The following is a 12,941-nucleotide window of genomic DNA, read 5'->3' on the forward strand; positions in this document are numbered from 1 at the left end:
GACACGAGTGGAAGCCAGTCACAGAGTGTGATTCATGTGTACCAGATAACAATCCGGCATCACCAGTGTGTTGGAGGGGTCAGCCACTAAGAGAACAGGCGCCGCTTGTGTCGGCTCACCTCCTACTGGTGGCGGAGCGGAGGAGGGAATATTGAAGTAAAACTCAAAACAAATGGTCTTAACACAATGCAGTGTCTTCTGAGCTTCAGAGTCGATCTCCCAGTGAGGGAGGGAGGGTGAGAGATGAAGCCCTTGATAAGAGTTTTTAATAAATGTAAATGTATTTATACTTATACTGGCCAAGGCATTAACAAATATTGTCAGAATAATGTTTGATATTTACAAGTATTATTTAGACCGTATGTTTAGTATTGCAATTACATGTCAAAATACTTGATGTGTATAATTTTTGCTAGTATTTTAGAAGAGTAATAAAAAGTACCTGAATTATATTACTTATACCTTCAAATTAAAAGCACTCCATATCAGCACCAATTCTGACATAAACTGTAGTAATCAGACCTAAAAGCAACTCAGATTTTGGTTATTTTTTGGTATGATAGTTCAGGTTAAAACTTCTTAAAAGGCATTCAATTCATGAATCTAAAAATAAGACTTTAACTGTCATTAAAATGTATGAAATCATATTTTCAAAAGTCCTAAAAAAAGTGACGCATATCGACACATGATAAGTAATATATTATGTTAGTTTTAACTCTTAACTTATTTTAAATTAAAGACAGATAATTGGTTGTCAAACCAACATTTTTTTTAAAGGCTGAATGGATACGTGTAGGACTATTTTTTATTTTTTATTATTGGATCCAAATAAAGTTTTTTTAGTTGACATTTGGGTGAAATTGTCCCTAAACCTGTGAAATGACTGTGTTTTCTTTATTTTACATGAGTTGATTTTTAAACCTGGTATGGTATTAAAAAGGTTTAAAGATTATTGAATTTAGGTTGAGCTGAGCTTTGGGAACCCTGTTGTTGTTGGTTACCACGGATACACTTTTAACTTTTATTTAAGGTTTTGGACAGATTTTGCCATCATTCAGAACTGTTTCAAAAGTCAGGCAAAATCGAAACAATACCCTATTTATCCGTGTGATAAAGTTAATTCTCCTTGACCCTTAAATCAGTTTAGAATGCATTTTAAAAAATCATGGTTGCACCAGAAAACAAAAAAAAAAGAAAAGGTTAATCTCTCTTCAAAAGCTAATTCAAAGTGCTCCACTCCACCTCCCTTTTTTTCTTTTTCTTTGACGATCATAATCATGAGTTACCGCCTCACTTCTACCACCGTTACTAGGCGGCATGCTAATCAGCTTAATGAGATATTATACATATTGTGTTGACCAAAGCACAAGCGTGGTTATTGTTTTGCGACGATTGACCCCTGCAGCAGCCGAAGGAAATGTGCACATAGATGTTTATACCTCCCCATCTGGAGAGCAGATGGATCTGCTTTAAAGCCGCGTTATTATTTTTTAATACATCTTCACTGATTTAACACATACCAACTGAAATGTGGTTCCGTGTCACGAGGCGCATAATCTCACGCATGCGACGTTGAATAAATTAGAAAGTCTTAACATGACCAACTGTTGTGTTCTCTAGCCTTAACAGAAACTATCAAAGGTAGTAATGATGGGAGATGGGGGGGCGGGGGAGGGGGGTGGGAAGGAGGCGTGAGGAGAAAGTGAGAAGCGATTTTACATCGGATGTAGTGGGCTTTTTAATGGAATACTGCGCCGAGACAAGTGTTGTGTCAACGAGATAAGAGTCTGCTATTTACTGCGAGTAACCCCTTAGTTTTAAGTGCTTTTGTTAATATCCTAATTGTAGTATTACGCTTGCTTCCTGACAATGCAGCCGCTCCATTTCATTAAGGCGTGTAATTAAAGGAATTCTGATAGGATGGCAACAAGTCGATTAATTACACACTGCTCACTGTGTTTACAGGGCCATTTTTTTTTCAAAAAACACTTTGGGAAAGTTCTAGGGGGAAATGCAGGTGGGAAATAAATACACCTTAATTGTAACCATTACTACACATGACCAAAAGCCTAAAACAATAAACCCCAACTTGAGCCCTAATGAACATTACTTTGAAGAAGAGAAGGACATTTTGTCATCGGAAAAAACTTTCCCTGGTCTCACACTCTATTGTGTTCTGATATACCTTTTACTGTTACTGTTAAGGCAGGAAGAATTACCTGATTACATTCCAGTTTTTACCCAAATATTGTTTTCAGTGTTCAGGAATTGACAACATATTTTTTTTCTGTATTGCAGGATGGAGGATTCAAGTTTATGCCTTGGTGTGTCGTCGGCCGTGTCTGACGCCGATGCCCATTTGAGCAGCGCAGTGCTAAATGGCCGTTACCCCATCAGTCAGAAGCTTCATCAGCTCACTGCCCAGCTAGGACACGCTTTCCCTGACCTACATCGCCCTCAGCAGATCCCGGAAGAGAAGGCTGCTGCTCCTTTAGACGAGAAATCCCACCACGCGGCTCTGGCGAGTCAACCAATCAGTAGTCAAATGGCGCTTTTGGCCAATCAACTCAATCGAGACATTGACGCCGGGGCACTCAGTGGGTTAAATGGTCGCGTTGACCTGCAGCAGTTCCTCAACGGCCAAAACTTAGGCATCATGTCCCAGATGAATGACATTGAAGATGACGCTCGTAAGAACAGGAAGTATCCATGCCCGCTGTGTGGCAAACGCTTTCGTTTTAACAGCATCCTGTCCCTGCACATGCGCACACATACGGGGGAGAAGCCCTTCAAGTGCCCATACTGTGATCACCGGGCAGCTCAGAAGGGTAACTTAAAGATCCACCTGCGCACCCACAAACTCGGGAACCTTGGCAAAGGGAGAGGCCGTGTCCGTGAAGAGAACAGACTGCTTCATGAGCTAGAGGAGAGGGCTATTTTGAGGGATAAGCAGATGAGGGGAAGCGGGGTTCTTCTTCAGCCGCCTCCGACTCCTCAACTCAGTCTCGGCAGCGGAAGCACCAACACCCATCAGCTGGGATCAGCATGTGGCCTCTTACCCCCTACGGGTCTTGCCACTTCAGACACAGTGTCACAGCTATCAACCTCACCCAAACCTGTCAGCACCCAGGACGATCAGTCTCTCAATCCAGCCCAAGGATTCCGCTGCACCTTCTGTAAAGGTAAATTCAAGAAGCGAGAAGAGTTGGACCGCCACATACGTATTCTTCATAAGCCCTACAAATGCACCCTCTGTGAGTTTGCTGCCGCCCATGAAGAAGAGCTCATTAGCCATGTGGAGAAGGCCCATATCACCGCTGAGACCACTCAGGGACAGGAAGTTGGCGGCTCCGGTGGGACGCAAGCGGCCACTGAGTTTCGTTGTGATGTGTGCGGTCAGGTGTTCAGCCAAGCCTGGTTCCTTAAAGGTCACATGCGCAAACACAAGGACTCCTTCGAACACTGCTGTCAAATATGTGGCCGGCGTTTCAAAGAACCCTGGTTCCTGAAGAACCACATGAAGGTGCACCTTAATAAACTGGCTATCAAGAATAAACCCCCTCAACCCACGGAGCAGGAAATGGCAGCTGTTAATAGCATGAACAACCTTGCCCAGGACGCTCATGCCAACCTTTATTCCCGCTACATCTCTTGTCTTCAGGGAGGCTTTCTTTCTCCTGATAAACAAGGTCTTAGCGAGCAACACCAACTGTTGGCAAAAGCCGGAATAGCCATGAAGGAAAAGGAGATGTTGGGGAAGCTGCTCGGGCCCATGGCAGCAATGGGGCATAGTCTAGGAGAAAACGAAAAGCGCTCACTCCTTGGTTGTCTTAACCTTGTCCCGCCACTGAAGTCTAGCTGCATGGAGCGCCTACAAGCTGCTGCTAAGGTGGCAGAGATGGATTCCCTCAATAGCTATCAAGCCTGGCAGATAATGGCCCGTGGAATGGCGATGGACAGAGCCTTCATGCCAAAAGAGCAGCAGCATCCTGGGCAAGAGGATGAAATGACTGGTGCTATGGCCGCACTTTCCAAGGAAAAACAAGATTTCTCTCTAATTGCCTCCGCTGAAAGCGCAAAGCAAAAACAGCTTTCCGAAGCATTTCATGGCTCTAAAGCTGGCAGCGGAGCGATGATGTCAATAAAGGAGGATGGAAGAAGTTTCGAAACCCATCGTGATATAATTTCTCACCATGCCGGTGTTGACAACGCCAGTGGCCTGGCCAGCCTGGGAAACCACAACATTGATTTTGCTCTTTCCAACCTGAAAGAGAAGCCGTCTGAGTGCCCAGACTGTGGCCGGGTCTTTAGGTCCTATCATCAGATGGTAGTCCACTCTCGCATCCATGGCAAGGACAGGAGAGGCCTTGAAGAAGTTCTGCAACAACAAGGCCTGGACGAACGTCGTGGATCAGCGAGTGATCCCGAGTCCCAGTCCATAAGCAGGTCCACAACCCCTGGCTCGTCGAATGTGACAGAAGAGAGCGTAGCTGGAGGAGGACACTCACAGACGGGAAGTGTCCAGGATGACAGCCCACATCCTTCCTCACCATCTTCAGGTAAGGGAAGATTAAACTACTCAACACATGAGCCGCCACATCGGTACAAGACAGGGTTTCATTTTAGAAAAGACGTTACATAAAGATTTAACCCTCCGAGTTCAGACTGTGGCCTGAAGCCAAGCCTTTAGGGTCTTGCAGGTTCATCTCCTAAATGAATGTGTGTGTTTACAACACCACAGTCCTGCGAAGGGATCCAGGAAGGGGAGTCTATACACATAAAGTGATTCATACAGTAAATGGCATCCTCCTTCAGCAGTTTCAAGTCAAACTCAAGTCCACTGTACCACATTTCTCTTTGACGTAGCTCATAAAAGTGTCTTTCTTGTCTTATGGATTGTTGCTTTATCACCACCACAAGTTGTGCCTTTATTTCCATAGTGGTTCTAGCATCCGTGAATGCACGTTTTTTTCATAGAAAGATAAATCCGGAGTTATTGACACGTCGCCTTCCAATTGTCTCAACTGGACTGCTGTACTCGATCATAGTATTCTCATTTCAGAGTTCAGACTTATCTTGCATTTATAATGGGGTGTTAAGCGGATAGTAAGTAATATTCAAATTGCTTTGACACTATTGGCTCAAATGGATACATTATTGGGTAAATACATAGTAACCAAAATGTGAACAAACTTAAAGGCTTTTGAAATTGACTAACTACTTTATAATGTCATTTTTATCTTACTTGACTATTGATCTATAAATATATTAAGATGAATGACATTGCTCCAGGTATAAGGAAGTAAAACCCCAAACACTGTTACATCACATCTGCAACAAAGATAACTAAATGTTCTTTCTAAGAAATAGTTCCAGCATTTATTCATTTTTTATGAAAACATAAGTGGCAACTTATTAAATAGATCCTTCATTATTCATGTGTATTACTCGCTCGTTAAACCTGCTTCAATGCGGAATTCCCGTCTGATGGTTTACTTTTGATCCGAGCGGAGAATAAGTAAAGAGCACAGGGACAAACTTGTTTTAAAAACCAACGGTTAATAATACACTGTCTTGTAAACACTCGCTTCTCCTTGCCTCGCGAACGCAGGCCGGCCGGGGCGAGATAAGTGTATGTTTAGCGGGATTAAGCGAGGCTCGTTGCTAATGATTACACAAGTTTTTAAAGGTAACTTTCGCTCGCTCCTCAGGGCACGGCAGAAGCGCGCTCAGTAATTAGGTCACGACTATGCGATAATCAGTCAGTTTAAGCTAAACAAGACACTAATTAAAGATATACATATAAAGCAGGTCAAAAAAAAATAATTGTGAACTTCATTTGCGAGATGTGCTTTTAAGTCTTTGAGAAGGGGAATATAAATAAATATAAATCAGAGTGGCTTAGCTTAAGGCTGTAAGCAACTTAATTCCACCAGTGGAGACAAAATTGTTTATTTATTCACAGAGGCATGAAGTCCTTATCATGCCTGTGTAGTGTGATGGGTTTGTACATGGGACGGGCTATGTTTATTTTAATCTAAGAAATAATAACAGACAACCCCCCACCCCAATTAGGAATTAATGAAAATGAGAGTGAGATAAAAACCTATTTTCTTTATAGAGACTATTAAACATAACACTTTCTCAACAGGGTGGGGGTGTAGTGGATGTAATTATCTTCTGAATTTTAATGCTGAAAGCCCCCCCCAACCTCCTCCTCCCCTCTTTCTCCTCAGCATCTTTCTGTCTGTCTCTTTTCGACTTCAGCACTTTAAATCTGATGAGAAAAATGAAGACTTCAGAGTGTAAGATTAACCGTTCGGGAAAAAAAAAAGATATAAAAGTGAGTAAGCAATGTATTAAACCACAGAAAAAGGACTTAACTCTGAAGTGTAAACTAAAGGGAAATTATTATAAGCAGGAATTATCTTTATTTTCACACATCTATAGAGACATAATGAGTGAAATATCTTACATTTGCGATATTTAAGTGTAGGTGTTTCGGAAAAAACAACAAAGAAAAAGCAAACCCTTGCAAATGACCAATAAGCATAGGCGATATTTTTTCATTCTTTATCCTTTTTGGTAGATAAAATGATGCAGGTCAGTCTATATAACCCGTTTGTTGAAATAAAAATAGTGGATTTTAGGAAAGGTTTGGAGAAGTCACAACCCAAAACAAAAGATGGATGCTCAACATACATTGGTAAAATGATTTATGGTGTTTGTTTTTCTTCTGTAGTTGCAATCATTAATTCTAAAAGTTAAAATTAGAAGCGTGACAGCAATGTGTGTGTCTTGGAAAAAAGGTGTCATGCTTCTCTGCACGTATGTTTTTTTGTGTACGTATACGTGTGAGATGTGTGTGTTTGTGTATCACCATTCAAATCAAAGAACACGATGAGGGCATTGTACCATTGTCTTTATCTGAATATCTCAGGATGATTTCAGTCAGGAACAAAAAGACATGTGTGTGTGTGTGTGTGTGTGTGTGTGTGTGTGTGTGTGTGCGTCAGTTGAGCTCCTGCCCTGCCACCTACCCGCAGCAATTTTGCTTTAAAGTTGAATTATAGTAATCAACAATAACATCTCAACTGTGAAAGAAGGTCAACACCAGCGCTTTTGTCTTTGAGGCGGCACTTGTTTAAAAGCAATGAGTGAGAAAAAAAAACTGGATGAAAAGAAAAAAAAAGAGCAGAAAAACAAAGACGCTCCTTCAAAGATGTCCTTTTAAAGAGTGCCCTCTTGCAAAACAGCTCCCTTGCTAACCTTGAACTGCATCTTTTGTTAGCACAATTACTTTTGAAATGGAGATAATTATGGCCATCATCTTTTTTTCCCCCCCAAGTAATATTTTTTGTTCTACTATTACCGCTGAAGAATTGTAAAGGTTTGTAGGAAGTGATTTTTTTTTATTTTGGCAGCTTTGATGTCAAAATAAACCACCAATGCAAATCGACTTTAAGCACAACATCGTCCTTTTATTCCCAATTTAGAGGCAAATCTAGCTAAGCATTTCAAGAATAGGCTTAAGAGCCGTAGAATACCTCAAGGGGTGCGCCCGGACGACGAGTACCTCTATAACCCAGCCTATTTTCACACCCTTAAACCCACTCCCACCTTTTAGCTCCTGGCTCCAGATCTTCCTGCGTCGTGAGAATCCACCATGTCCCCTTTTTTTTTTTTCTTCTCGTTTTAAGACGAACAGCGTTTTAACATGGCAAGGATTAGCCCGCATATCCCAGGGTCTTTAGCACGGCTCAGCTAAACAGGCAAAATTCTTGCTCCATACAAATTAAAATTGGATTTGCTTACTCGAAGCCTTCGGTTATAAAGCGTGAATATTCATCTTAGTAAATTGTAACATCGTGGGTGTAAGCACACATTCCGACAAACTGTTGCAGTGTAATTACTTCAACATTAACACAAAATGCGGAGTAAGATCAGCGGCATCATGTGATTTCAAAGCGAATAATGAGATCGTCGCCAAAATGTTATTTGACTTGAAAAAGTGTTTTCCCAACACTAGTCTTGTCCGTCTAGAACGGTGGATAGGTAGAGACTGATAGACAAAAGTGTTGGGATTTTTACCCCCAATAATTTGAGCTGACTCTAGTTTGTGCTGCAATTTGTTTTTGTTTAACTTTAAAAAAAAAAATTCCCCTCGGTTGAACTCATGTTGATATTAAGCCGCTGCCGAATAGAAAAACAATGTTCTTCTCATGCCAACGTGAACAAAATATAAGCTGAAATAATAAAAGTGTTTGTCTAAAATCTCCTTCCAAGTTGGACGTTAATCAAAAACCAAATTTAATTGCTACGCAGTCATGGCGAGGGTCAGCCTTGGCAGACTTACAGCCATCTAAATTAAACTTTTATTTGTTTAGTAAATACGTCCAAAAGGCCAAGGCTGCTCTAAATGCAGCCTCAGCTGATTGAAGTGGGAGTCAAACGAATTTAAGATGGCAAACGACTTCATCAGAATTGAAATGGCTTGTTTGACTCAGTGGCCAAGCAATCATCCAACTTTGTCTCGAATAAACGTTGTTTATAACTTTGTTATTCTTTAAATGAAACCAGCGCATTAATAATGGAGTGAGTCAGGACCCTGTGTCGACTGAAACACCAGATCACTCCAACTGACTTGGTTATTCATTCTTGGATTATCTTTAACTATGTAAACATGAAACTTCAATGTTTTTTAAAGTCAAATCTAAGAGTATAAACGGTCCATTTATATATAATTGTAAATTATTTTCAAACATACTTCATAGACTGGGGTTATTATTATTATTATTATTATTATTATTATTATTATTATTATTATAATTACATTAAGTTAAGAAGAAAAACAAAACAATAAATCTTCCTTTAATTCCAAGGGTGGGCAACTTAATTCCCAATTAAAAAGAAGGGATGAAGAAAATGACCCTAACTATGAAGAGAAAAATACAAAAAATACCCTGCTTGGTTACTATTGTGCTTTGTTAAACATTAAAAAAAAATCTTAAACATAAATAAAACAATACAAAATACAGTTAAATGATTTTACATTTTCATATTTAAAATACGCCGTTAAAGTTATTTTGTCTATTTTGAAATCATAAAAGAAATTGTGGATATTCCATCAATTTATCAAGAAGGACAAGAAATACTTAATTCATTTTAGTTGAATAACTTATAATTAATAACATATATTACAATTGTTAATGGTCTTTGATCAATTTAATAGTTTCACTTTGACGTCACAGGGTCCACCTAAATACAGTCAAAAGGATACATTGATTCCTTGTTTAGGAGTTGCTAGGAGAGAAAATATAACGTGCAGATCTTACAATATTTTGGACAACAGGCTGACAATAAGTCTAGTCCTGTCAGGTCCTGTTGTCCATAAGACTGAAGACACAACATTTAAAATGTAGAAATGTAATCCATTGGCATAAACCAAGTTTACTTAAGAATCTTTTAATCAAAATTATATAAACCTTCCTACAAATTCACTAGGAATCATTGACCCCATAAATTGGACACTATTATATATAAAAAAAGAGGCATTTCTGGTTCTAGCTCCTGAACTGAGCTCGCAATAAATGACTCCATATTTCCCGCAATGTATATTTAACTAACAGCCAAGAAGCCCTTTCTTTTGACGAGTACATGAATACGCTTTCTTGCGGTAAAACTGTCTGAAACACGCATTCACGAACAGTATGTATTAAAGAAAAGACCGTCTTTATTGTCATTCTCCTTCTTAATAAATGACTTTGTCTTTGTAATTGACATTCTCCGACTGTTCTTTCTTCTATAATCACAGAAATGGCTGGTGACAAAACCTGAGTCCCTCCACCCCCCACCCTCTCTCTCTGGAAAAGAGTCTGGCCTGTCATATCAGTATTTTTTATGTGTCACCAAACTTAAACAGACAGTCATTGTGTCGGAGGCACATTCATCCCCCCGAGCTGTATTTCTGTACAGTAGGTCAGGGCTCTAAATGATAAAAAGTTCTTTTCAATGTGCTAATTGTCAGTGCGCCGCACTGATTGACATGTCTGCGGTGTAAATGCAGACTTAGTATTTTTGCGCACGCTCACATAAAAGGGTAATTTCTGTGGATGTTCTTCCTTTGCTCTGCTGTTCATTTGCCTTCTTGCTCAGTCTTTGACATCAATTGGTTCAGATGGTCTGAGTATTTTTCCTTTAAATATGTGCTTCAGTGTCTTCAACAGCCTGGTGCTCTTGCTTTTACTTCAGATCCAGTGGCTCGTCCCACTGAACTATTTTATCATCTGTTTAATGCCTGAATGATGGCGGAGGGACTCCCTGCCTTAAGCGGAATAACAAGAAAACGGTGAAAGGAAGCAAAACAAGAGAGAGATGACAGCGCATCATATTTCTCTTTAAACAGCATCACTTTCACTCTTTTTAACTTGGTCTCACCGCCAGAACACACACACACCCGCCCCGCTCCACCTGAAACACACACTCCATCTTCTGTCTCTCCCATTTCTGTTTTATGTTTTTATAATTAAAACACAATATTTATCTTTCCGTAACAGAAGGCTGCCGTACTCCGTCAGGTAGACTGTTTGCATATTAATATTCTTAATACATCAACAAGCTATCTTCCGCGGTGACATTGCTGAGGCCCGGGAAGGGAAGAGAAAGGTGACTCGCGAGCGCCCAACGACGCCGTTTGATTGAGGGGGCAAAAGAAGTCGAGTTGGGTGAGATTTTAAAGAAAATATTTTTTAAAAAAAGCAAGGATAGAAAGGTTACTTTGGTCATAAACATGCACGTTTGGTCTCTTTAATACGATGGTGGCTCGGGGGCCAAATGTCACCCATGGGCTAGTATTATACGGACCACTAAGCAAGTGCATCCATCTTTGTTCATGATTGGATGGCTGAAGAATAGAAATTATAAATCTCAACCAACTCAAAATAGGTTTTATTGTTTACTTAAGTTGACATAGACAAACACAATATTAAGTTTTTCCCTTGATATTTTAAAATCCGCTCTCTGTTGGCCAATAGCATGCCGCGTTATACGCTCCTTCGGCCAATCAGCATCCAGGATACAGAACTCACGCTTAGAGTGGTCAGCGCTAGTATTTTAGCCAATAGCATGCCTTGTAAACCCATGCTCTGAGTGGTCAGAGCTAATCCGTTAGCCAGTTGAATGCTGTGTTTTGGAACCAAGCAGCACCAGTTGAGTATTTTACCTCTGGTCGAATACAGTGGAAATAATTACAGTGTATTAAAGCGTTCTAATCCTTAAATTATCTTTACTTTCATCAAGATGTGGTCAAGGCATCTCAAGCAAAAACACCAATTGTAGTATCTTTAAACATCTATACCTGAGAACAAATTATCATCAGTATTTTGAGTTTCATGACTCTTGGCCGTAAGCTTGTTGCCTGTCATGGGCCTAAACGTACATAGTACCAATTCCCATTAGCCAGCAAACCTTCAACTAAAGTCACTTTCAGGATAGCTCGCTGCCAGGTGTGGTGGCCTTCCATTGAAAGACAAAAAAAAAGCCCCTCAATGAAAAGGTCTAATCATAAAATGTTGGCTTCCAATTGTGACACTTAGCTAAATGCTGGGGTTTAAAGGGCTTTGGCCCAACCGAACATCAAGTCCTCTTCCTCTGACAGCTGTCCGAGTCCGTCATCGTGGGATTCCAGTGAAATGAGCCATGGCTCTCGTACAGGGTATTCAAATGAGCAGCGGTGAATATGCGGGCGGCCTGGGTGGCGGGGGGCTGACGGGGGGCTTTGTTTGAACAAGTTTACTTGGCCATAATTTGGGTTCCTCTTGCGTGTGAAAGAGCAAGAGAATACATTGACCTTTGCCTCATTAAAAATGGCCGGCCAGACATGTGATACTATGACTGAAGAATCTCTTCTTTTTTTTTTTTTCTCTCTCTCCCCCTTTTGTTCCGTCTCACTCCGTCATACTTTAATTTTGCCTCACCCCCTTGGTCTCCTCCTCTTAACCCCACTGACAGGTCACATAAAAAGCTCTTTGTGTCAACATGACAGCCTTGACATGAGAGCAGAGAGCGACATGAGAAATGTGCTTCTTTTTCGGAGTTATCTCCCCCATCGCGGGGAGGAGGGGTTGGACGGAAAAGTGATGGAGGAATTAAGTCCAGGGATTAAGATCTCTGAGCTTTCTGTTTTTTTCCCTTTTCTCCCCTTCTCCCCCAGCACATTCCAATTGTTCTTAAAATATTTGGCAATGTCAATTAGTAAGTGAGCAGAGCTAGCTGATGAACACAATTTTCCAGGCGACTGAGCACCCTATTGTTGTGGAGCGAACAGCAGATTTCTGAGGTCATTATCATTCCCTGTTAGCTGTGCCCAGCTGCTCTCAGTGGCTCCAGCCAAACTCCGCTCTCCTCTCGCTGCCTCTCCTCTATCCTGACGTATCTTCACTAGTTCAAAGCCGGTGGATGGCAGGCGGCAACAGGGGGTCCGCCGGACGCGGGACGAAGATGCCGGCTGCTGGAATGAATGGAGAATGGACAGAATACAAGACCCTGAGAGTACAGGACTGCTGCAGACATGTGTGGAAGTTTGGTAACATTTAAGTGAGGGGCAGGGGGTGGCTGACATGAAAATATATTTGGATTACTCAAGATTTTTTTTTAGTTCAGGTAGTTTTTTTCAAGGGGAGGGAGAAAATAGTACATAGTACAGTATATACAGGAGTCTAACGCTAACCCTTTGTCAGGGTAAGGTCTTACCATAACCATTACCCTATGCAACCTGTATCTGACAGTCCGAACAACAAATATATATATATATACAGTATATACTGTATTTTTTTTTTAAATTTAACCCAGGCCTTTTAGATATGTTGTCCTAAATCCGATACATATCCGATCTTTTAACATGGGACTTCAGTCTGAACGATCAGGACACGTTTATCCGACAC

The 12,941-nt window shown here is 40.8% G+C and overlaps 1 protein-coding gene and 1 long non-coding RNA gene across 2 annotated transcripts in view; both read left to right on the forward strand.

Moving 5' to 3' along the window:
- Positions 1-12,941, forward strand: part of LOC148086625 (uncharacterized) — a 290,739-nt gene that overhangs the window by 188,495 nt on the left and 89,303 nt on the right. The window lies entirely within an intron of this gene.
- znf536 (zinc finger protein 536) overlaps positions 1-12,941 on the forward strand; it is a 201,075-nt gene that overhangs the window by 99,821 nt on the left and 88,313 nt on the right. The window contains exon 5 of the mRNA XM_087784780.1: positions 2,299-4,559. Coding sequence (XP_087640906.1) covers positions 2,300-4,559 — 2,260 coding nt within the window. The 5' untranslated portion in view covers position 2,299. The remainder of the gene's footprint in view (positions 1-2,298; positions 4,560-12,941) is intronic.

This window comes from Callionymus lyra, chromosome 2, assembly GCF_982586985.1.
Source record: "Callionymus lyra chromosome 2, fCalLyr1.hap1.1, whole genome shotgun sequence".
NCBI classification, from domain to species: Eukaryota; Metazoa; Chordata; class Actinopteri; order Syngnathiformes; family Callionymidae; genus Callionymus; species Callionymus lyra.